Source organism: Lynx canadensis, chromosome A2 (genome assembly GCF_007474595.2).
Source record: "Lynx canadensis isolate LIC74 chromosome A2, mLynCan4.pri.v2, whole genome shotgun sequence".
Taxonomy (NCBI): domain Eukaryota; kingdom Metazoa; phylum Chordata; class Mammalia; order Carnivora; family Felidae; genus Lynx; species Lynx canadensis.
Genome location: NC_044304.2, coordinates 10,565,077 through 10,591,125, shown reverse-complemented (window position 1 = coordinate 10,591,125; position 26,049 = coordinate 10,565,077). Strand labels below are relative to the sequence as shown.

Below are 26,049 nucleotides of genomic sequence, written 5' to 3'. Positions count from 1 at the left end.
AATCAATTTCATTTTTTTCGTACTTACTGTGGGTTCCTCACATGTCAAATAACCTTTTCCCGGGAAAGATGATGACTGGATTCAGAGTCTTAAACTCAGTTTCCTCAAATAATTGTATTGACTATGTCAGTATGAGAGTTCTACCACTGCTGTAAAATATCTCCACACTAGCTGCTTAAAACATACACACCCTTACAGTTCTGGAGTCAGAGCTCGGAAGGAGTCTCATCGGGCTAATAGCAAGAAGTCTGCAGGGTTGACTTCCTTCTGGAGGCTCAGAGGAGAATCTGTTTCCTTTCCATTTCCAGTCTCTGTCGCCGGTCACCTGCATTCTTTGGTCATGGCTCTCCCTCCACCTTCAGAGCCGACAGGGTAGCAGTTTCAAAGTCTCTCTGACACCAACTCTTTTGACTCCCTCCTCAACATTTGGAGGACTGTCGTGACTACCTTAGTGCCACCTGGACAATCACAGCTAATCGTTGTATCTGAATGGCAGCTGATTGGCAGCCCTGTTCAATCGCCTACCTTGATTCCCTGAGCTCTAGAAAATACCATGTTCGTAAGCACTGATTAGGATGTGGACCTGCTTGGGAGGCTCCTCCTCTGTCTTCTAAAAAGTCTTTTTCAAAAGTGTATTGTTTTCAGGTGATTTGACTAGTTTATACATTATGCTCTGTCACCATGAGAGCAGCTACTGTCTGTCCCCGGGCTGCACCATTACAATAAATTGACCGCATTCCTTATGCTGGGCCTTTTATTCCCATGGCTTATTCGTCCCATAACTGGAAGCCCGCACCTCCCACTGTTGTAACCTTGTGTGTCAACTGTACTAAAACTATTACAAAATAATAGATACATGAAAAAAACAAAACCTGGGTGTATTATTTTGTGCCACACTAGTGCCTGCCTATAAAAGAAACAAACACAGAATTGACACAGCCTCCAGAAGGAGGGATACACTATTTCCTCCAAATTACATGCAACGATGATTTTTTGTATAGGAGATCTCTAAAACTACCTACATCTGTCTCTAACACAGGATCACACCCTTGCTAACCAAAGAGTGGTACACGGACTGGACCTTGCACATAAATGACAAGTGAGAGCTTGTCAAAAACGCAGAAGCTCTGGGCCACCCGGGGACTATCACTCAGATGCTGCATTTGCAGCAGGATCCGTGTGGATTCATAAACATTTGTAGACCATGTGAGGTTGGAGAAGGGCTGGTCTGGAATAGGTTTTCTCACTTGTTGCACCAGACCTTTGGGACAGCTTAAGCCTATTTTTGGAGGCTGCTTCTTGTGGACGAGGTGTTTAGCAGCATCCCTTCAGACGTCACCAGACATCCCCGGGGGAAAATTCATTTCTGGTGGAGAACCACTGCCCCCAAGCTTGAGAACCAGAAGCATCCCGACAGAATCCCACTCAAGGCCCACATCCTCGAGCACTGACTTCGGGCAGATCACTAGATGCCGCCGAGCACATTCCCGCCTGGAGAATGGAGTTTAGAAATGGAGTTTCTCAGGGACGACACGTTCACAGAACATTGAATTAAACATTCCCTGTAAATGCTCGATACAGGTGATAGCATGTGCAAAGACCTAAGTATACCTCTTATAATTAACAAGGCCTTTATAAGTGGGACTAAGTGACAGCTTTTAGCTTGAGATAAAGTAAGAAAGTCCTAATTGCAATGGCAAACGTATCTTGAACCGTAGATACGTAGTGCCCAAGGTTTATTATCAGAAGAACCGAGTTCTCCACCTCATTTAAGAGAAGAGTAAACACGTCTGGAGATAGCTGGGTCCCCACCGCAAGTCAATGCTTTGAAGATAAAGAGACCTAGTCCAGGCAGGATCCCTCAGACTCAGACCTGGAGGAAACCGTAACTGGGAGCTGAGATAAGGTGCTGGGAGATTTACTCACCAGGAGGGAGGCAAGCTGAAGGAAAAGGAGTAAAACAAAAACAAAAACAAAAACAAGCCCATCCAACTGGATTCCCTACTTTTTTTTTAATGTTTAGTTTTGAGAGACAGACACTGAGAGTGGGGAAGGAGCAGAGAGAGAGGGAGACACAGAATCTGAAGCAGGCTCCAGACTCCAAGCTGCCAGCACAGACCCAACGCAGGGCTCGAACTCACAAACCACAAGACCATGACCTGAGCTGAAGTCTGACGCCCAACCGACTGAGCCACCCTGGTGTCCCTGAGGATTCACTACTTCTAAACTGGTCTCTTGGGAACATGGTTCATTAGAGAAATTTCCTATGTGTGCAAAAGTGTTCCGCTTGGGAACTGTGCTGGAGTAAGAAGAGGGAACATATACCTAATGAGCAGACAACAGGGAGCTGTAAATACCTCCTGGGCTCCTGTCTGTCAGCCTGTGCAACCTTGCACAGGAAGGGGCATGCTTTTCTGTTTGTTCTGAATCCTAGTTCTGGCTGAGGACTGATGCTTCACTGCCTCCTGCTGTCTCGGGTGAGGGCAGAGCTTTAGTCCCTATCATCTGCTATCCAGGGAGGCATTCAGGCTTCCACAAGGAGACCTTCCCGTCAGACACCCCAGCCAGGTGAGTCCAACAGCGCAGTGGACCGTGGGTGAGAGGGTCAGAGAGAATGGAAGCCAAGATCATTAACTGTCACCACTTGAGAGCCAATCCAACGTAGCCCAGAGCAAGTGGTCACTGTGTTTGTTTGCTTAATTAAGTAATTCATGTATTTATTCAGTGGCTGTGTCAGTTTCAGAGGGAGTGCCATTCACACTCTTGAAGAGCTTTCTTATTCTTTATCATTCAATTGCTATTATGGCCATGCTAGAAAAACTATGTTGAGATCGTTAAATTCAATGTGTGGTTGTAATCAGGTGTAATTTTGTCACCCGGGGGACATTGATCAATGTCTGGAGACACTTTGTCTGTCACGCTGGAGAGGGGTGCACAGAGGTCAGGGATGCTCTGAACATCTTACAGGGCACAGGACGCTCCCCACCACAGGGCAGGCTCTGGGCAGGATGGGTGCAGAGACTGGGAAACTCCTGGTGAAAGAATGTCAGTATCTGTAATACAGCTGCTTTCAGGTTCTGCCTTCAACCTTGTAACACTTACCCTTAGGCCAACAAATTCAGAATAACCCTTTGGCTCCTTTTTGAAAGTTTCAACCACAAACAATGTAACAGCCCTGTAAGTTTTTTTCCAGGCTGCTGGGTGAAGGAGACAGTTTTTGTTATTTTCCTAAATCTTGTTATTTTCCTAAACTATCCCTCAGTTTCAGCCAAGGTCATATGTTTGATGACCGTCTGGTTGGTTTTATTATTATATGCCCATAGGTTTCTCTCTCTGTCTCTCTCTCTCTCTCTTTCTTTAAAACACTATCAGCATTTCAAATGATTTCCTGAGATCATTGTTTCTCAATTGATTTTTGCAACATATTTTGATCATAAAATTTTTTAATTTTATTTAAATAAATCTATCTTCTTACTTCTGAGATTATGGCTTTATTTAGTGGGTTTGCTCATCTTGAATGTTATATGTAGTTTCCTTGATGTTCTGCTATATTGTATGGCTACACTTACATTGGGGTCATAATCCCTCTGAATTTTCGTGAAGTGTCTGAGGAGGGACCAGTTGCATATTCTTCCGGATAGATATCCATTGCTGCCAGCACTGGTTTAGATATTCATTTATTCTAGCTGTTATATACCAATTCAACCTTTTCCAACTAAACGGAAATTAAACCTTGTGAACAAAGAAGGTGAAATCCCTTCACTAGCGTATGTTTCTGTGTAGCATCATGGACAGAGAACAATAATATAAATATACGGATGGCATCATGCGGTCAAGCATAATCATATGAAACAAGTTTTGGTACAAAACTGGACTGTCGTGATGTCGGGAGCATTTACAGAGCATGGTCTGGGGAAGCCTCTGTCTACTGGCTGACATACAGAATGAGGATTCGAGGTGCCCTTGGGTTTGTGAAAAAGAGACCCAATACCCAGAGTCCAAGAGTATCAATGAAAGGACATCACATAGGGAAGGGAGATGAGCGCCTGGGTGGCTCAGTGGGTTAAGAGACCTCTTCTTGGTTTCGGCTCAGCTCAGATCTCACCGTTCGTGAGGTCCAGCGCCATGTTGGGCTCTGTGCTGATGGCATGGAGCCTGCTTGGGACTCTCTCTGTCCCTCCCCTGCTTGTGTGCTTGCTCTCTCTCTCTCTCTCCCTCCTCCCCTGCTTGTGCTCTCTCCCTCTCTCCCTCCCCTGCTTGTGCTCTCTCTCTCTCAAAGAAATAAACATTAAAAAGTGAAAGGGATAACAGGGCTGCCCTCACCTGCTGTCAGCCCCCATGAAGAGGAATTGCCCAAGTAATGATGTGAGGGGCACGTGAAAGCGAAGTCTTCCGTGGTTGACCTTGTAACTGCCCACCTTGCAGCCAATCGTGTGTGCTTCCTTTTGTGAAGTGTTGGCTTATCCCTTCGCTCATTTTTTCCCTTGGGCCCGCCATATGTAAGGTGTTTGACATTAGGACGATTTCAGCACTTTCATCTTTGGGGGGACGTAAATGTGTTCTCACGTGGTTTTTGCTGGGCATCGGGGGAGGTGGTCGGGTGCAAAGCTTCCAGAAGCGAGGAGGTTGCTGTTCGTCACAGTCCCTCGGGGACCCCCTGAGCTTACTGGATCCTTGCTCTGCTGTCCAGACTCTGGGTCTTGTCTAGCAAGGGATGATTATAATGCGAGTGAGGCTAATGTCAGGGAGGAGACCAGAGCCCCAAGTAAGGGTCCTTGTTCTGCTTTCATTAGGATCAGGAGGCTTACAGGTGTGATGGGTGTGCACAGGGACGATGGAACCGTCCATATTAACTCATGGGCGTGGGGGAAGTGGGGCTTTGAAGACGTGTGGTGTTAGGGGTTTGGGTCAATGCAAAACAAATCCTGGGGCAGAAGGTTGGTTAAAGCAGACATGAGGCGCCACCTCTGTTTACCTAAACTGGCCTAGGGCGCAAGCCAGACAGAGCAGGCTACCTTAGGGTCTACAAGGCACCTTTCTTTTGCTAATTAGCTCCCCTCGGGGCAACTTCCCCTTGCTGAGGTCTACAGCCCTGTTTACCCATTTACCTAATTTTAGTCCTTCCTTCCTGGGAAAGCAGCTTTCTGCTATTGTATTCAGTTGGGGGGTGTTTCTGCCCTGAATACCTAATCTTTTCCCCTCATTTTGGATGCTTCTATGCAGAGATTTCCCATTCCTATGCTTTTGTCCTATGGTGGGGACCTGTGCCCTGTTTGCCTAATGTTGGATGCCTTCATCCTGTGTCTCTTTATGCCTTGTTAACGCATCTGTGCAAGCTCAGGGAATTCCTAAGCTTATTCCCCACAGTTGCCCCCTTTTGTTTTTCTTGGTTCTTCTAGTTTCGTGTTCCAGGACCCTCATGATGAGCTCCTGGTCCTTCGTTTGTTGTAGGAAGGCTTGGAGGGTGATTCCGCAAAGACACAAAAAGAGCCTCAGTGGAAGCATTCCGCTTCCCAGAGTTATCCAGAATTTGAGATGAGTGTTGGCTGTAAGTGAGAAAGGATTTAGGTCGCGCCACATTGCCCAGGAATCAGCCCGTTCATTTTTAAGCTGATCTTCTGCATATTGTAGCTGTCGGCACAATGTCACATCTAGATTTTCTATATTGTTAGAGTTGTAGGGAGAGAAGACACTGCAAAAGTGTGTCTGGACAGCATCCCAAGCTTGGGAGTGAGTATAAGGAATGCCAGCGCATGCAAATATGCTGGTAGTTAGGGTCGCAGGACAGTTTAGAGCGGAGGGACAAGGCCTCCTGTCTTTTCCAATAAATTCCACTGAGGCCTGAAGGGCTTCGAGGCGGGCCAGAACTTGTTTATCAATGGAAGTCTGGCTTATAAATTCTTTCGTAGTGTTGACCGTAAATTTATTAAGGACACGGGCTGTCTGGATAGTACGGTGCAGGCTGAGTCCAGCTACAGTGGCAGAAGCGATAATGCCTGCTGCTGCTAGGATGCCCGTGATTAACAGGCCAACACATCATTTCTGCCTTGCAGCTGAGTGCCAGTGTTGAACAAGCTTGGAAAGAGCTCCTAGTCCCGATGGATGCGTATAGGGCTGAGAGCTATTAACAGGAAGCCAGGCCGAGATGCGCTTAAGTGCTAATAAAGAGGAGATGTTTAATTGGGTGATATTATCATTATTTACACAGGACACAAGCCAGCCCTGGGAGGTAGATATATTATAATTATTTTCTAGTTGTTTGATCTGTAAAGTGGAGGTAGCAAAGAGAAGGTAGGAAGAAGGGATACAAATAGTGGCCCCTGCAAATTGATGGTTGTGCGGGGAGGCCCAAGTTATGTTGATATGTCAATTTACATAAATTTCACTTGCTAACAGTATGAATGAAGAAGGGAAGGCCTACCTTCCAAAGGTTAACAAGCCCAGGTCCTTTTAACTTCCTTTTATGTGCAGAAATTATAGGGCCAGACAAGCCTCTGTCTTTCAAAACAATATTCTCCCTACTAGGCTGGCCAAAAGGTACGGTCTTATTACAGTATTTTGTTTCACGATGTCCTCTAGGACCCCTGTCAATAATAGTTCAATTGCCCCAGCAAAGATTATGCTGTTTCTCCATAACAGGTTGTCCAGGGAGAATGTTCCAGGGATGGTCTGAATATTTGAGAGTAGAGCAAGCTAGAACATTAGGAGTGTGAGATATGTTTGTTTGTTTTTTTGAGGTATATGAAGCTTGTGGCTGAGAAGGAGGTAAAATTGTCTGGCCTTGTAGAGGTTTTGGGCTGTACATATAAAAGCCAGCTGATTTTTAGTTGGAGACAAGCAGACAAGTTGCTAAGTTTAGTAACACACACAGGAGGTGCTGGAGGAAGCCATCATTGAGGTCTTGGCATAGAAAGCCAATGGTCTTGTTCCATTTGGAAGGGCGGGTTAAGATTGGCTCCTCCCAGGAACTCAGTGTCATAATGGCCAATAGGAATATCCCAGTCCAGGAGCGTTAGGCTGTCAAATATAGGTGGGTTAAGGAGATGAGCCCAATAGAATACTGAGGTTGGCTTGGACAAATGAGAGCAAGGAGGGGAATCAGGGTTACACATATCAAATTCCTGTTAGTGATGGAAATCGTGGCCATCAGATGTGAGTCAGGGTATACGCAATGTAATTTTCTTGTAAGAGGATGCCGGTAGACAGACGTTTAAAGCTTCCCCATGTTCTATCAGGGGCAGGGATTTGTGTTTGTGGAGTGGCTTCAGGATGGGGAGTCCACCAAGAGGCTTCTTCCATCTTGAAGAAGGGGGACAGGGGCTGCTCATTCAGAATCATTCTCTGGATGCCCTGGCTCATGGGAAAATATCCCGGGTGTCTCCATCATGCCACGGTAAGCCTTCAGCAACCGAGAGGGAATCCACAGAAGTCCAGAATCTGAAAGTACGCAGGCATATCCTCGACCGCAGGTGAGAAGTCGAGTGGGCCCAGTCCGTGTGGGCCCCCGTTCGGGGGGTTTGCGTAGCGCCATAGGGTGAGAGGGTTTATCTGGTTTTGAAGAATGTCACTCAGCTGTAGTCAGTCCTTGAGGATTAAGATTTAAAAAGTGAAGATCCTCGAGGATTAAGATTTAAAAAGTGAAGAGTAATCATAGCATGATCAAGAAGGAGCTGAGGTTGTCATGCAGACTGATGAGGTTTTTTGGGGTGCTAGTGGGGTTCGTGGGGTCTGGAGCCGACGACCAAGAAGGAATTCTCGAAGACGTCTTTTGTGCCAAGAGGTGATTTATTGAGGCATGGGGACAGGACCCGTGGGCAGGAAGAGCTGCCCAGGGACCGTGAGGAGAGACTGGTTTTGCACTATGGAGCTGGGGGGAGGTAAGGTCCAGGCGGAGTTCCCAGTGAGATTTTCATATGCTAAAGACAACTCCCAGGTTACTGGAGGCCTAGCTAGTGTCAAGTGAAGATAGTTCCTCCCTCTAGCAAAGCAGTAAGACAGCAAGGAGTTCCTGGAGAAACGTTTTACTCTGCCAGCCTCACGTATTTGTCAGTGGGCTGCAGGGTGTAAGGAAATGGAGTTCTGTTAGCCATTTCCTTCTGCCTCTGTTTCCCCCGTCACTGTGGAGAGGTGATGGAGACTCAGGTCCTGCTGGACTGCGATCTCCATCAGTTCACCCTCTGTTTGCCCCTTTCCTTTGTTCTTGGGCAGCGGGAGTGCCCAAGGAATATCACACACATCCCACCTGGTTGGGAGGGGATGTTTGCGGCCGGTCAGCTTGCCTTAGGCTCCCTCATCACAGACAGCCAGGGGCCTCTCCCCCTTTTGGTTTGTGTAACATGCTTTTCCAGTGTATGATGTGCTCATTTTACAATTGCTTGGCTTTGTGGATTATAAGGAATGGCTAATTCCAACCAAGGCTTCAGTAAAACAACTTAAAAGGGCACGTTGTCCTTTTTTCCCCCCTTTTAGTTAAGATTTTATTTATTTATTTATCTATCTATTTATTTATTTATTTATGTGGATCCTGAGAAACTTAACAGAAGACCATGGGGGAGGGGAAGGGGGAAAAAAAACTTACAGAGAGGGAGGAAGGCAAACCATAAGAGACTCTTAAATACTGAGAACAAACTGAGGGTTGATGGGGGGTGGGGGAGAGGGGAAAGTGGGTGACGGGCATTGAGGAGGGTACCTTTTGGGATGAGCACTGAGTGTTGTATGGAAACCAATTATAATCATAATAAAAAAATTTTATTTATTTAATTTGCAATAAATATGCAAATTATTTCTTTAATTTATAAGACAATAAGTTATATTTAATAAAAATTATTATTTATTTATAAAATATAAATATATATTTATTTATAAATAAACATGTTTATGTATTTTATTACCTTTAACAAACACGTATTTTCATTTTTTAATCTTTCTTACATATCTCTTACTTTTTTATATACGAAGTTACTTATTTCCATCAGCCTTAATAGCATTTAGCAGAATTTTAAGTCTTAGAAACCTTTCGTCTCCATTGAAAATTAAATAGTAACCAACTGTGAATTGTCTGTTACATCAGAAAGTTTTTAGGTGGCCGACTTATGAATCCGTTAAGCATAATGCATGTTTTTTAATGGATTTACCTGTTCTTCGTTTTTTTTTTCTTTGCCATAAGAAGTCGGAAGCATAAACCGTGTTTAGTAAGCAATGTTTCAGCGTTCTGTTTGATGTGGAAGAGGCCTAAGTATCCGATGAACTTAATTCAATTTATCCTTTGAGCAAAACGCTAAAGTTTTAGGTTTCCAAAGACCCTGAAAGCTATTTTAACAATTACCCATGAAAACTGTGAGACAAAGTTAACTATTACTACAGGTCGTCCTTTTGCTAACAAATTGGAACAGAGGGGCGCCTGGGTGGCGCAGTCGGTTAAGCGTCCGACTTCAGCCAGGTCACGATCTCGCGGTCTGTGAGTTCGAGCCCCGCGTCAGGCTCTGGGCTGATGGCTCAGAGCCTGGAGCCTGTTTCCGATTCTGTGTCTCCTTCTCTCTCTGCCCCTCCCCCGTTCATGCTCTGTCTCTCTCTGTCCCAAAAATAAATAAACGTTGAAAAAAAAAAAATTAAAAAAAAAAAAAAAAACAAATTGGAACAGAGATCACAGGAGCTTATTTGGCCTTCAGTAAGCCTCAGTAGAATAAAGTTTTAATATTTAATTTTAATAATTTAAGAGACATGTCTATCTTAATTACATTTTATCTGTGTGTCCCCCCAGCCGCCCCTCCCCCCTCCCCCAAGGACACCGGAATAGCAGTGTCAAAGTTCTGCATAGCGGGAGCCCCGCAAGCAGCATGAAACTCTTGGGCACAGACAGCATACTGGGCTGGGGTCAAAATGATGCTCATAAGAGAGCCCCAGTCCCAGGCACCCATGGAATAAGTACCCAAGTATTTTCCAAAATGTCGATTGTAATAGGGCTGTGATGGACATACAGCTGAACTGATTTTTGCAATTCTTTTGCTACTGGAAAGAGCAGGCCTCCATGGACCTATTGCCCACTTTGCCTGACAGCGGGAAACCGCTGGAACTTACCCGCCTTATGGGCTTCCTTAAAGTACTTTCCATTGGGGTGAGGACTTTATCAGAACCGGTCGGTGAGGTTCTTAGAGGCTCCGTATCTTCCCACCCTTTTGGGAGAGGAGGAGTATCTTTTGGCTGCAAAGGCACCGAAGGCACAGGTTGACTATGAAAAGTTCAGGTTTTTCCTCTATTTGGGGTAATTTTACATCTTTAATCTTTCTTTTAAATTATTTTTTTAATGTTTATTTGTTTTGAAGGAGAGAGAGAGAGACAGAGCATGAGCGGGGGAGGGACAGAGAGAGAGGGAGACACAGAACCCGAAGCAGGCCCCAGGCTCTGAGCTGTCAGCACAGAGCCTGACGCGGGGCTCGAACTCATGAGCCTTGAGATCATGAACTGAACTGAAGTCAGACCCTTCACTGACTGAGCCACCCAGGAGCCCCTGGGTAAGTTTACATCTTTATCTACATCCTCTGAACTCAAGGGCAGTATGGACAATGGGCTAAGTGAGGATTACCTTTGGGGGACATTAACCCCCTCAGAATGCCCAGCTTTAAATGTTTTCCCTACTTGTTCCCAAATATCAAGTCCTTGGGACTTAACAAGTACCTTGTTTTGGGAACCAAGGGCAGTGTTGCTGGGTAATCATTAGATATTTAAGGAGTGCTTTCTGATTGAGGATAGTGTCGGCCACCTTTCCCAATGATTATAAAATACGAATGTATTGTTCCTGTTTTGGGGAGAGGGAGTTTCCTATAATAAATCTCTCAAAAGTTCCACAGCAGCAAATTGTAATATAGTTTCGCTTTATCTCTTACCTTGTCAGGAAGAGACTGTAACCCCGTGCATTTTTCTTGGAGCTCTTTAGTCGTTCCGCGGGTCCTGCAGTCCTTGAGTTGCACCACCTCCTGGCCACCCCGGGTTCTGCCCACATCAGCCTATAGTCCTCTTGACTCTGATCATGTCGGGGTCACCATCTGTCAGAGACTCTGGGTCTGGAGTTCTCTCTTGTCCAGCAAGAGGGTGGATGCAGGGTTAAAATGCAAGAGAGGCTAATGTCTGGGAGGAGACAAGAGCCCCGAGTAAAGGTCCTTGCTCCATTTTTATTAGGATCAGAAGGTATACAAGCATGACGGATGTGCACAAAGAGACAATAAACCATGAACATTAACTCAGGTGTGTGAGGGAAAGGGGGCTTTGAAGATATCCTGGCACTGGGCAAGTGGTTGTTTACAGCAGACATGAGGCACCACCTCTGTTTCCCTAAACTTGCCTAGGGCACAAGACAGAGCATGCTACCTTGGGGTCAATAAGGCACCTTTCTTTTGCTAATTAGCTTCCCTTGGGGCAACTTCCCCTTGCTGAGGTCCATAGCCCTGCTTACCTGTTGACCTATTTGGGTCCTTCCTTCCTGGGGAAGCAGCTTTCTGCTATTGTACTAAATGGGGGGGCATTACCGCCCTGAATATCTAATCTTTTCCCCTCATTTTGGATGCTTCCATGCTGAGATTTCCTATTCCTATACTTTTGTCCTATACTGGGACCTTTGCCCTGTTTACCTAATGTTGGATGCCTTCATCCTGTGGCTTTCTCTTTCTTTATGCCTTGTTAACTCATCGGTGCAAGCTCAGGGAATTCCTAAGCTTATTCTCCACACTCTGCCTCATCCATTTCATTCACCATCCCTATGTCTTTCCACGTATTAAACAAATGTATGTATGCATATATGTGTATATATATGTGTATATGTACATACATACATTTGTTTAATATGTTTAATACATGTTTAATATGTATATATATATATATATTTGTCTTCAATCTAGTTTATTTTTTTAAGTTTTTTTCAATTTAATTTTTTATTTTTTTTAATTTACATCCAAATTAGTTAGCATATAGTACAACAACGATTTCAGGAGTAGATTCCTTAGTGCCCCTTACCCATTTAGCCCATCCCCCTCCCACAACCCCTGCAATAACCCTCAGTTTGTTCTCCATATTTATGAGTCCCTTCTGTTTTGCCCCCTCCCTGTTTTTATATTATTTTTGTTTCTATTCCCTATATTCATCTATTTTGTCTCTTAACGTCCTCATATGAGTGAAGTCATATGATTTTTGTCTTTGTCTGACTGACTAGTTTCCTTTAGCATAATACCCTCCAGTTCCATCCACGTAGTTGCAAATGGCAAGATTTCATTCCTTTTGATTGCCGAGTAATACTCCATTGTATATCTACATACCACATCTTCTTTATCCATTCATCCATCGATGGCCATTTGGGCTCTTTCCATACTTTGGCTATTGTTGATAGTGCTGCTATAAATATGGGGGTGCATGTGTCCCTTCAAAACAGCACACCTGTATCCCTAGTAGATAAATGCCTAGTGGTGCAATTGCTGGGTCGTAGGGTAGTTCTAGTTTTAGTTTTTTGAGTAACCTCCATACTGTTTTCCAGAGTGGCTGCACCAGCTTGTGTTGCCACCAACAATGCAAAAGAAATCCTCTCTCTCTGCATCCTCGCCAACATCTGTTATTGCCTGAGTTGTTAATGTTAGCCACCCTGACAGGTGTGAGGTGGTATCTCATTGTGGTTTTGATTTGTATTTCCCTGATGATGAGTGATGTGGAGCATTTTTTCCTGTGTCGGTTGGCCATCTGGATGTCTTCCTTGGAGAAGTGTCTATTCGTGTCTTTTGCCCATGTCTTCACTGGATTATTTGTTTCTTGGGTGTTGAGTTTGATAAGTTCTTTATAGAATTTGGATACTAGCCCTTTCTCTGATATGTCATTTGCAAATATCTTGTCCCATTCTGTCGGTTGCCTTTTAGTTTTGCTGATGGTTTCCTTCGCTGTGCAGAAGCTTTTTGTTTTGATGAGGTAGGTCCCAGTTCATTTTTGCTTTTGTTTCCCTTGCCTCCAGAGTTGTGTTCAGTAAGAAGTTGCTGTGGCCAAGATCAAAGAGGTTTTTGCCTGCTTTCTCCTCAAGGATTTTGATGGCTTCCTGTCTTCTATTTAGGTCTTTCATCCATGTTAACTTTATTTTTGTGTCTGGTGTAAGAAAGTGGTCCAGGTTCATTCTTCTGCAAATTGCTGTCCAGTTTTCCCAGCACCACTTGCTGAAGACACTGTCTTTATTCCGTTGGATATTCTTTCCTGCTTTGTCAAAGATTAGTTGCCCATAGGTTTGTGGGTCCATTTCTGGGTTCTCTATTCTGTTCCATTGATCTGAGTGTCTGTTCTTGTGCCAGTACCATACTGTCTTGATGATTACAGCTTTGTAGTATAGCTTGAAGTCTGGGATTGTGATGCCTCCTGTTTTGGTTTTCTTTTTCAAGATAGCCTTGGTAATTCAGGGTCTTTTCTGGTTCCATATAAATTTCAGGATTATTTGTTCTAGCTCTGTGAAGAATGCTGGTGTTACATTGATAGTGATTGCATTGAATATGTAGATTGCTTTGGGTAGTATCGATATTTTAACAACATTTGTTCTTCCTATCCAGGAGCATGGAGTCTTTTTCCATTTTTTTGTGTCTTCTTCAATTTCTTTCATAAGCTTTCTATAGTTTTCAGTGTACAGATTTTTCACCTCTTTGTTTAGATTTATTCCTAGGTAGTTTATGGTTTTTTGTGCAACTGTAAATGGGATCAATTCCTTGATTTCTCTTTCTGTCGCTTCATTGTTGGTGTATAGGAATGCAATCGATTTCTGTGCACTGATTTTATATCCTGCAGCTTTGCCAAATTCATGAATCAGTTCTAGCAGTTTTGGTGGAATCTTTTGGGTTTTCCATATAGAGTATCACGTCATCTGCGAAGAGTGAAAGTTTGATCTCCTCCTGGCCGATTTGGATGCCTTTTATTTCTTTGTGTTGTCTGATCGCAGAGGCTAAGACTTCTGATACTAAGTTGAATAACAGTGGCGAGAGTGGACATCCCTGTCTTGTTCCTGACCTTAGGGGGAAAGCTCTCAGTTTTTCCCCACTGAGGATGATTTTAGTGTTGGGTGGTTCATATATGGCTTTTATGATCTTGAGGTATGCTCCTTCTATCCCTACTTTCTTGAGGGTTTTTATCAAGAAAGGATGCTGTATTTTGTCAAATGCTTTCTCTGCATCTAATGAGAGAATCATATGGTTCTTGTCCTTTCTTTTATTGATGTGATGAATCACGTTAATTGTTTTGTAGATATTGAACCAGCCCTGCACCCCAGGTATAAATCCCGCTTGGTCGTGGTGAATAATTTTTTTAATGTATTGTTGGATCCAGTTGGCTAATATCTTGTTGAGGATTTTTGCATCCATGTTCATCAGGGAAATTCGTCTCTAGTTCTCCTTTTCAGTGGGGTCTCTGTCTGGTTTTGGAATCAAGGTAATGTTGGCTTCATAGAAAGAGTTTGGAAGTTTTCCTTCCATTTCTATTTTTTTTGGAACAGTCTCAAGAGAATAGGTGTTAACTCTTCCTTAAATATTTGGTAGAATTTGCCTGGAAAGCCATCTGGCCCTGGACTCTTGTTTTTTGGCAGATTTTTTATTACTAATTCGATTTCCTTACTGGTTATGGGGTCTGTTCAAATTTTCTATTTCTTCCTGTTTCAGTTTTGGTAGTGTATATGTTTCTAGGAATTTGTCCATTTCTTCCACATTACCTATTTTATTGGCATATAATTGCTTATAATATTCTCTTATTATTGTTTTTATTTCTGTTGTGTTGGTTGTGATGTCTCCTCTTTCATTCTTGATTTTATTTATTTGGGTCCTTTCCTTTTTCTTCTTGATCAAACTGGCTAGAGGTGTATCAGTTTTGTTAATTATTTCACAGAACCAGCTTCTGGTTTCATTGATCTGTTGTACTGTTTTTTTGGTTTTGATAGCATTAATTTCTGCTCTAATCTTTATTATTTCCTGTCTTCTGCTGGTTTTGGGTTTTATTTGCTGTTCTTTTTCCAGCTCCTTAAGGCATAAGGTTAGGTTGTGTATCTGAGATCTTTCTTCCTTCTTTAGGAAGGCCTGGATTGCTATATATTTTCCTCTTATGACGGCCTTTGCTGCATCCCAGACATTGCATATGCATATATTTAAGTTTGTGAAATACACAACAGGAGATGGCCATCCCAACATGGAGCTTCAACTTCATTTGTTCATGGGAGGCTTAGGAATTAAAATTTCCAGGAGCCATTTCTACATTTTTCAGGGGAAATTTCGCTGATCTGGTCTATTTGGGTTGTATCCATTCCCAGCATAACCTGGATGGCATGGGCAGTAAAGACGGGGATTACACAACCCAGAAGACCACGGTGTCCTGTGTGTTTGTTTGTGTGACTTGTAGAAGGTGAGCAGTCCTCACAACAGGGGCCAGGACTCCTAATCTCAGGGTGACACAATACAGGGGCCAGAACTCAGTCAAGAGCAGGCACCAAGATGGAGATCTGTGTCAGTTCATGGGATGTCTTTGCAGCACGATGAATACAGAGGGAGAGGTAGTGTGGACAAGAACGGCCCTGTGCCCTGAGGTCACAGTTGTAGCAGAGAGACTACTTCCGTCATCACATGTGTGACAGCATCTGTCCTCAGTGTCCCCCAGGCTCATTCCCCTTACAGCGCTGGCTTTGCTTTTTGACTTGAACATTTGAAACAAGTACCTTCCTCAGGGCCTCTGCACCGACCTGCATTCTGTCTGCTGGGCACACATTTCCCCCATAATCCCACATCTACCTCTCTTTCCTATCAAGGTCTGTGTTCCAATATCACCTTGTTGCAGAATATGCCCAAATACCCACAAAAATAGAATGCCCTATTTGCTCTGCTTTATGCCTGTTTTTCTTTTCTTCATGTGCTATGCACATATGCACCCCTCACCATCTAAAAAGTTATACAATTCTCTTATATGCTTATATTTTTTCTCTATCATTGTAGGACTTTGTTTCTTTAACACGATATGCTCATTCCTTAGATAGTGCCTGACACATGGTCAGCACTCAGTGTATATTCCTGAAATTCTTGAAGAACTTCTTAGTAAAACTATAAAATATGATTCCTTAGGAAAGAAGCTGATTGAAAAAAAAAACACACAGAACATATCAGATATGTCCGACTGCATTCCTGAAGGGGGGCATATCCACATACAACATATTAAAATGAATTTCTGCACTCCAAACTATAAAAGTAGTATTTCAATCTGTGAGTAATGAAAGTTTGTGTGAAATGTACTCACATTATTTCCTTCTTTCTAAGAAGCCACCTCCACCACATGGAACTGAGCAACAAAACACGAATTTCAGAATTTCTTCTCCTGGGATTTTCAGAGAGACCAGAACTGCAGCCCCTCATATTTGGGCTTTTCCTCTCCATGTACCTGATCACTGTGTTTGGAAACCTGCTCATAATTTTGGCCATCAGCACAGACCCCAACCTCCACACACCCATGTACTTCTTCCTCGCCAATCTGTCCTTCGTAGATATTTGCTTCACCTCCACCACGATTCCGAAGATGCTGGTGAACGTCCAGACTCAGAGCAAAGTCATAACTTATGAGGACTGCATCACACAGATTTATTTTCTCATTCTCTTTGCTGTACTGGACGTCTTCCTCCTGAGTGTGATGGCCTATGACCGGTTTGTGGCCATCTGTCACCCCCTGCACTACATGGTCATCATGAACCCCCGGCTCTGTGGGCTGCTGGTTCTGGTGTCCTGGATCATGTGTGTCCTGAATTCCCTGTTACAGAGTTTAATGATGTTGCGTCTGTCCTTCTGTACACACTTGCATATCCCCCACTTTTTTTGTGAACTCAATGAGATGCTCCAGCTTGCCTGTTCTGACACCTTTCTTAATAACGTGGTGATGTATCTTGCAGCTGTCCTGCTGGGTGGTGGTCCTTTTGCTGGGATCCTTTACTCTTATTCCAAGATAGTGTCCTCTATACGTGGGATTGCATCAGCTAAGGGCAAGTATAAAACGTTTTCCACCTGTGCGTCTCACCTGTCGGTCGTGTGTTTATTTTACTGTACGATGCTCGGCGTGTACCTCAGCTCTGCTGCTACCCAGAGCTCCCACTCAAGTGCCACAGCCTCGGTGATGTACACGGTGGTCACGCCCATGCTGAACCCCTTCATCTACAGCCTGAGGAACAAAGACATAAAGAGTGCTCTGAAAAGAATTTTTTGGGGTCAAGTGATGTAATGGCCAACTGTCTTGGGGTTGGAGACGTGCGAATGATTGCAGGGCAGAGCCTCAGAACCAAGAACTGCTCTTCCTTGAATAGACTTTGGCAGGAGAATCTGCTCCTTCTGTTTTTCTCCTGGAATTTCCACTTGTTTGCTTTCAACTTCTCTATACATTTAAGGAACTCACTTTATCAAGCTTCTTCTCTGTCTGACATACAGTTTCCCCTTTGTCCATTTTCATACATCCCCAGTGTTTTCCCCAGCCTTAGAACACAAATGCCTGGAAATTTCTGTATCTAATGGGACAAGTTGGATATCTTAAAATAAATTTTTTTTCAAATGACTTATCCCACGAGAAGTAAATCTCCCCTAGATTTTCCAAGAACATAATCATGAGTTATAGTCTTCATATGGAAAAAAGCTACACTTGGCCCCTAAGCCTGTTGCATCCACACGACTCCTGAAACAGAATGCTACGGGCACCAGTGACAGTTACAACAAAGTTTTTTACAATGAGAGGCAAGGCCGACCGATCGGGACCAACACTCTTGATAAGAGTGCGGCCTCGAACAGCCTGGGTACAGAGTTTTTAAAGCTGATCACATCGTTTTATCATTACCTGAGAACAGAACAGAGAAACAGTTCCCAGATGAGTTAGAAACAGTTCCCAGATGAGTTAGAAACAGTTGCCAGATGAGTTAGAAACAGTTGCCAAATGAGGTGATTATTTTAGACTTTCTGCCACTAAGTTGCAACCAGTGGATCTCCTTGACCTTGCCTCTGATGCTTTCTTTGAGTTTTTGTTTTCCTTCATGGGTAAACCTGATTTACAAGAGTATGAAACGTGATTTACAAGAGTAAAGTAAGGCTGTTTTCTCTTGACCTTCGATGTCAGAACAAAGCTGTTATTTTTAAAGCTACATGTTAGCCCTACACTACAATTTAGCCCTTATATTTCCCCCTTTTCTTGCCAGTGAATCAATCCCTTGATTCATCATTAGGAACTAAGGGGACATCGTGGGACCTAATCATCATAATTTTTATTTCACCAACTCGCCTCTTGACTAACCAATTGATTATGCATGGGCCAATGGTTAACCCAAGAAGTAACAATAGCAGTGGCCCAGCTATGGTGGTGAGCAGTGATGTGAGCCAGGGGGACCAAGAGAGTAAACTCTGATACCAATTATTGCTGGCCTCCCTGGCACGTTCCCTGGTCCTAAGATTATCCCTGACCAAACTGAGAGTGTCTCAGATTACTCCGGAATTGTTCGCATAAACACAGCACGTTTCTCCGAGGGTCACGCAGAGGCCCCCTTCCTTCATGAAGACTAAATCAAGTCCTCTTCTGTTTTGTAATACAACCTCGGCTAAAGAGTCTACTTGGTGTTCCAGCTGAGAAATTGAAGTTTCCAAGTAGCCTAGGTCTCGGTCCACTTGCTTGCTTACAGTTTTGTAATTTCGGTCCCCCACAATGAGTCCAGCAGTTCCAATAGCTGTGGATCCCGCAATTCCCAGTCCCACTAGGAGTGGAATGAGGACTGGTGCTGCCCTTTTTACCCTGGAATGTCCTTCGAATAGACGTAAGTGTTCTTTCCCTGCTTCTCCGCTGTATAGGTATATTTGTGGGAGAATATGAACTAGGATACAAATCTCTCGGGTGCCAACCCCAATGTATGTGGCTGCAATGCAGGAGGTAATTCCTGATGAGCAAGCAAACCAGTCTCCAGTAAGGGCTTGGTATGCTACATTTTTGGGGGCTATCAGTATCTGATCTACTTGGAATATACACTTCAGCACAAGAGTTTTTGTAAAGGGAGTTATGCCAATTATATTCTTGGGACACTATGCACCAACCCTGCCCTTGGAGGTCTCCTAGGGTTAAAATTGGTCGTGAACCCCAAGGGCATAATGTCATGCTTGGATTTAGCAATTTTATGACATGCTTTTCTATGTCTTGTCCAATGCTGGCATTTGTAGCCACTCTCACATAATACGGGGGTTTAGGGTTTAAACACAGCCAACAATCTTGTACAATCTTGGTGTGAGATGAATGTAGCCAAGCATACATAGAATCTACTACATCTAGCCAATGCGTCTCATGGGAGAAAGGGTTCTGGATATGACCTGTTGGTAATTCTGACTTTGTGAGGGCACCTGATCGTTGGGTAGGTTGGGAAGGGACAGTCAGAAAGAGCGGGGGGTGTAAAATCATGTCCTTGTTTGGCCCTACCGGATTGGGTGGAGTTTTTCTTTTAACCCTTTGTATAGTAAAGGAAATGCCCTTGTCATCTCCTGGAGCATACATTCTGAGACCCCCCCCCCCCAAGTGTGTCTAGTGTCCCAGGAAGAGGAAAGATTACTGGAACTAGAAACCTTTTTAAAACATTTTTGTTGGGTTACATTTTCCTTGAGTCTTACGTTTGGGATCTGGAGTTCTAAGGCGGGTGATTAAGCAGTCATGGCCCTGTCCTGCCAGCCAGGGAGCCAGCGTTTCACAACCCCGTTTTGCACAATGGTATTGGCCTTTTCCTTCACATTCAACCTTTCTATTTGCAGGGCAACTGTATAACCCTGGTAGGTTAGCCCATTTTTGTTCTTGATCCCTGTGTCCATATCCATAGGTAACCACATAGGGGTTTTCGGGGATGGGAGGAGTGGAGCCCGTTGGCTGTTTATAATTAGTAACTAACTCCCCCATGAGTCCCCCACCAAGTCGCATAAATCAAACAAAAAAAACAAGGCACAGTGGAAGAGGTATTAGATGCTATCACCTTCCCCGTGACAGTGTCCCTGAGTTCCCATTGGTATGGACAAAAAGATAGGGGATGCAATTTCATACAGTCCCCCACACTTAACACCATACAAACCCAGAAAATTATTATTATGCCCGCATCAGTCTTAGTTTTAAAGGATCCTCTGGGGCCTTTGAACCTTCCTTTGCTGTTTGTTATCTGGTTCTGTAACAGCCTTCACGCAGTTTTTCTTGACCTGAGAGTGATGAATCCAGGTTCGGACACCGTCTATCTTCACGGCCACGGGTGTAGTCAGAATCACGGTGTGTGGTCCTTTCCAGCGCGGCTCCAGGGTTTTAGGCTCGTGCCTTTTGACCCAGACTAAGTCTCCTGGTTGAAAGGGGGTGGGGAAGAACAGGAGGATGAGCAAAGGCTTCTCTCAAGGCCCTGGTTATTTCCTTTTGTACATGTTGCAGGGCCATGAGCGAAGCCAGCAAATGGTCCCGTTCCAACTGTTCCATTACGTTGTCTCCTAGCCTCAGCAGGATAGGTGGATGTCTGCCGAATAAAGTTTCATAAGGGGAAAATCCCTTGACAAATGGAGTACAACGCGCTCGCAAAAGGGCAAAAGTCAGGACATCAACCCAATTTTCTCCTGTCTCAAGGGACAATTTGGTTAAGGTCTCTTTTAGGGTCCGATTCATCCTTTCTACTTGACCTGAGCTCAGGGGTCTATATGTACAATGTAATTTCCAATCTATTCCCGATGCCCGGGCTAGACCCGGGGACACCTGCGCCGTGAAGGCCGGGCCATTGTCTGATCCTATGCTCAGAGGCAGCCCGAATCTAAGAATTATTTCATTTAATAATTTCTTAACTGTCGCCTGAGCCGTTTCTGATTTAGTGGGGAACGCCTCGACACACCCGGAGAAGGTGTCTACAAAAACAAGCAAGCATTTATATCCGTATTTCCCTGGTTTAATCTCAGTAAAATCTACTTCCCGAAAGCGGTCTGGCTCAATTCCTCTATCTCTTTTAGCTTCTGAAACCTTCCTGTTTGCACCCTGATTTACTTGGGCGCAACTTACACATCTTTCAACCACCTCTTCCATCTCTTTTCCCAGCCCTTGCGCCCTGAACTTTCTCCGCACTAATTCCGCCATCCTCGTTTTTCCCAGATGAGTCCCTTGGTGGAGCTGACCCACCATGCGCCGCCCGAGTGCCGCGGGTAAGAGTATCTTACCTTCAGGATCCTGAAACCACTTTTGTCCTGGCATCTTACTTCCCCCCTTTTCTGGAAATCCACTCCAAATCTTTAGGAGTGTAATTAGACTCCAGTGGAAGCAGGGGCTCTGTCAAGATCGGTAGCTCCAAGGCACTTTCACTTTTAGTTAGGGCAGCTTCTCGGGCTGCTGCATCAGCCAGGCGGTTTCCGATTGCCTGTAGGGAGTTGCCTTTTTGATGTCCTGGGCAGTGAATGATTGCCAGCCGTGCAGGTTCCCAGATGGCTGCTAGAAGATCTAAAATTTCAGCTTTATTTTTGATAGCCTTGCCTTCTGCTGTGAGGAGACCGCGCTCTTGATAAAGGGATCCGTGTACATGCGTAGTTGCAAAAGTACAGCGGCTGTCCGTATAAATGTTAACTGACTTGTTTCTTCCGAGTTTTAGGGCTTTTGTTAATGCGATGAGCTCTGCACGTTGGGCTGAAGTTCCTGGGAGAAGGGTCTGTTGCCATCAAATTTCATGGTCTGTCGTCACCGCAGCACTGGCACGCCTTTGCCCTTGAAACACAAAACTACTGCCGTCTGAAAACATGCTGATATCAGCGTCATGTAAAGGAACGTCCCTAAGATCAGAGCGGAGGGACGAGATCATTGCCAAGGTTTCTGGGCAAGAGTGCAGAGGGGGATTCTGTCCTTCGGGCAGCAAAGTGGCTGGGTTTAAGGTTGTGGGGGCACAAAAACGTACTCGGGGCTGGTCGAGTAGCAATGCTTGATATTGGGTAATCTGAGCATTTGACAGCCATCGCTCTGGGGGAGCCCGCAGTAAAGTTTCCACTTCATGGGGCCCCGTGACAGACAATGCTTGCCCCAAGGTTAGTTTGTCTGCATCTTAACTAGAAGCGCGGTGGCGGCGATTTGTCGAATGCATGGGGGCCACCCGGAAGCAACTGGGTCCAGCCCTTTGGATAAATAAGCCACCGGTCGGCGCCAAGGTCCTAGGCGCTGAGTCAGAACTCCCTTGGCTACCCCCCCTTTTTCGGCTACAAACAAATGGAATGGCTTGGTGGGTTCTGGCAAAGCCAAGGCCGGTGGGGTCATGAGAGCATCTCGTAAGGCTTGGAAGGCTTTAGTTTGAGTCTCTTCCCATGTGAAGGATTCTGGAGACCCTTTGAGAGTGGCGTATAAAGGAGCCGCCAGTTCAGCAAAGCCAGGTATCCGTAGCCTGCAGTAGCCTGCTGCCCCTAAGGAACTCGCGGACTTGTTTGAGAGTTCTAGGCTGAGGAATATCGAGTATAGCCCGAATTCTTTGTTCACCAAGATAGCGCTTACCTTTTTTAAGGTTGTCACCCAAATAGGTCACTGCAGTACGACAGATCTGCACTTTTCTGGCTGACACTCTACCCCAGTTTTTGTAGAAGACTCAAGAGTCCTTTGGTGGCACTCAGACATTTCAAATGAGAAGGGGCCGCCAACAAGATATCATCAACATATTGCAATAGAGTTACCTGTGGGTTGGAGGTTCGAAATGGCTCTAAATCTTGGTGCAGGGCTTCATTAAAAAGAGTAGGAGGATTTTTAAATCCCTGGGGGAGTTGCATCCAGGTGAGCTGTCAGGCTTTTCCCTCTTCAGGATCAGTCCATTCAAATGCAAATAGTGGCTGGCTTTGTGGCGCCAGTGGGAAGGCAAAGAAGGCATCTTTTAAGTCCAGAACTGCATAATACGCTTGAGAAGGGGGAAGCAAACTAAGGAGAGTAGAAGGGTTGGGTACAGTGGGATGAATGTCCAGACCAGAATTCTTTGGGCGTTCTGGGTCCTCTTCCCTCACGGGCATCCAGGACGGCCGCCACCACCCTAGTTAATTTTTTTTGTCTGTCTTTCTTCCTGAGAATCCCTATTGTTGAAAACTTTTGGGGCTATTTCAACTAACTCAGATAAGTTTATTCCTTCAAACCCATCTAGTTTTTGTAACTTTTTCCAAATGTCTGGGGCTGCCTGTGAGACAAAAGCCAGATTTAATGCCCTTCTATTTTCAGGTGCCTCAGGGTCAGTAGGGGTAAAGGTGCGGTATGCCTCCATGAGCCTTTCTAAGAAGGCCGAGGGGCTTTCCTCAGTGCCCTGAATTACTTCTGTTACCTTAGACACATTTGTGGGCCGGCGGGCGGCCGCTCGGAGACCTCCCAGTAGAGTCTGGCGAAATAGGGTCAATGATCGCCTACTGCGAGGAGTGTTTGGGTCCCAATTCTCAGGATGCGAGGAAGGAAAAACTTCCTCGAGTACAGTGGGATCCTCGGTGGGTTGCCCATTTGGCCCCATCACTAAGTTCTGGGCCTCAAGACGGATCTTATCTCGCTCTTCAGTGGTGAAGAGAACCCGCAAGAGCTGCTGGCAGTCATCCCAGGTTGGCTGATGGGTCACAAATATAGTCTCAAGAAGAGAAATTAAGGTTTGGGGTCTCTCTGAGAATGAGGGGTTTTGAAGCTTCCAATTATAAAGGTCGCTAGTGGAGAAGGGTACATAAGTCATAAAGGGTCAGACTTCACCCTGCAGGGGTGGCCCTGGACGAAGGGGTAGGGCAGTGGGAGGGGGATGGAAGGGAGTCCCTGACCGGGTATGAGATGGGCTCAGGGGAGTGTCCCGACTCGGGCTTGCCTCCTGATCTGAAGCATCTTGACTTGTATTCTTTGAGCGAGAACTATAGGGCGGCGGGCGGCAAGTTTCTTCTTCCTCTGGTGCAGGTGATAGAGGGGGCAGCCGCTTAGTCCCGTCAAGATTCTTATTTTGAGCTCCAGATGGGCTGCCTTTGAGTGATAAAGCCTGTACTTTAGGGAGGCAAGGGGGAAGGGGAAGGAGAAGTTTTAGCCAATCTGGAGGGTTTTCGATGAGGGTCCTCCATGCCCCAATATATGGGATTTGGTCTTCGTGCCTAGAAAAGACAATATCATGAACCTTATATACCAAAGTAAGGTCAAAGGTCCCCTATGGAGGCCATTCCACCTGAAAGCTGGCCCATTCCACCTCGCAGAGAGTTCGAAGGACTGGCTTCTTAACGTGGAGGCCAAAAACTGAGGCAGCTCTCCTGTAGTCCTGGAAATGGGTTAGTATGAGACTCAGAGGGGTGGGGGTACTCTGATTTTGACCCATGACAAAGATAGGCAGAACTGACAAGGACGCACAGTCAACAGGAAGAAGACAATTAAGACACGAAGGAAACACAAGTTTGAGATCTCTAGGCCAGTAGGCCGTGGCAGCCACCTGCAAATAGGATCCTTCTTGACAAAAACCAAACCGAATGGGGTCCACCGGCGTCCCGGTAGGATCCCTGACTCTGGGTCTATAGCCGCGTCCAGCAGACCCTCCTGAGTCATTCAAATGACGCGCCCCAAGAATTCCTTATCTCTCCCAATCCCGAGCTTCCTCCAGGGGTCGGCAGAGCAGTCCGCAGAAAGGGCCTTGTTTCAGACCTTTAACTTTCCTGGCCAATGCACCAAATGTTGCATCCACGTGACTCCTGAAACAGAATGCCACGGGCACCAGTGACAGTCACAACAAAGTTTATTACAATGAGAGGCAAGGCCGACCGATCGGGACCAACACTCTTGATAAGAGTGCGGCCTCGAACAGCCGGGGTACAGAGTTTTTAAAGCTGATCACATCGTTTTATCATTACCTGGGAACAGAACAGAGAAACAGTTCCCAGATGAGTTAGAAACAGTGGCCTAATGAGGTGTTTATTTTAGACTTTCTGCCTCAAAGTTGCAACCAGTGGATCTCCTTGACCTTGCCTTTGATGCTCTTTTCTTTGAACTTTTGTTTCCTTCATTGGTAAAGCCTAATTTACAAGAGTAAAAGCAAGGCTGTTATCTTTTGACCTTCAGTGTCAGAACAGAGCTGTTATTTTTCAAGCTAAGCATTAGCCCTACACTACAATTTAACCCTTACAAGCCCTCTCCATAATTTTATTGCAGATGAACATACAAACCAAAGTTTTCACCTTGTGTCTGTCAATCTTTTACATCACAACCTAAGCATTCCTACTGATGACGTGGACTCTAACAGTGTTCCCTTTAAGCCTCTGGCTATTGACACCACAATGCTCTGGCTAGGAAAGCCCCAGCACTCACCCGTGCCCATGTGCTTGTGGACATTCCCAGAGCTTATGCTGTGACTCACTGGCCCTCGGGTTCTTATTGTGATCAGAAGACACACCTCGGCACCACCATCAGAGAACTCTAAAAAAGCAATGCCTGTTACTCACAGATCCCGGAGGGCACATGGGATGACCAAAGGCCATTTGGAGAGGTCTGAGAAAGGGAGACAGAGATTGACAGACACTGGGAGCACCGCTGAGGGATCTGATTTATTGAGGACCATGGCCAGAGTGGCTAGGGGGTTGCGGGTTCACACCTTACTGGACAGTTTTATAGGAGCAGATTTCAGCAGCTGAAGGGGAAAAGCAAGGTCACTCAAGGGCAGTTATATCAGTTACCCAGGGCTTTGTCAAAAGGAACTTCCTGGCTGGGGCGATCCGAGTGCTAATTTGGTAATTGTGTCATACACCTGACAATATGTTTGTTCAACATGGTTGTTTTCAAATGGATGCCCCAGAAATGCAAAGCTTAATTTCAGGCATTTACATTATAATCAAAAGCTTAATGTCAGGCACTTACTCTAAAAAACATGCTACTGTATTTCCTAATCGGTCTCCTGTTTTTTCTCTGTTATTCAATAGCGCGGTGTCCAGGAAGCCTACCATAGCCCAAGACAAAACTTGTTCAGCATAATATATCTCCCAGTGGAGTCTATATGGAAAGACAGACTTAAATAAGTTCATCAACCGGATATATTCTTAGTGTTGGGACGAC

The 26,049-nt window shown here is 45.0% G+C and overlaps 1 protein-coding gene across 1 annotated transcript; it reads left to right on the top strand.

Moving 5' to 3' along the window:
* Positions 1–2,456: 2,456 nt before the first annotated feature.
* Positions 2,457–17,244, top strand: LOC115505131 (olfactory receptor-like protein OLF4). Its single transcript, XM_030302562.2, has 2 exons — positions 2,457–2,568; positions 16,299–17,244. The coding sequence occupies exon 2, from the start codon at positions 16,312–16,314 to the stop codon at positions 17,242–17,244; it is 933 nt and encodes a 310-aa protein (XP_030158422.1). The 5' UTR covers positions 2,457–2,568; positions 16,299–16,311.
* Positions 17,245–26,049: the final 8,805 nt, after the last annotated feature.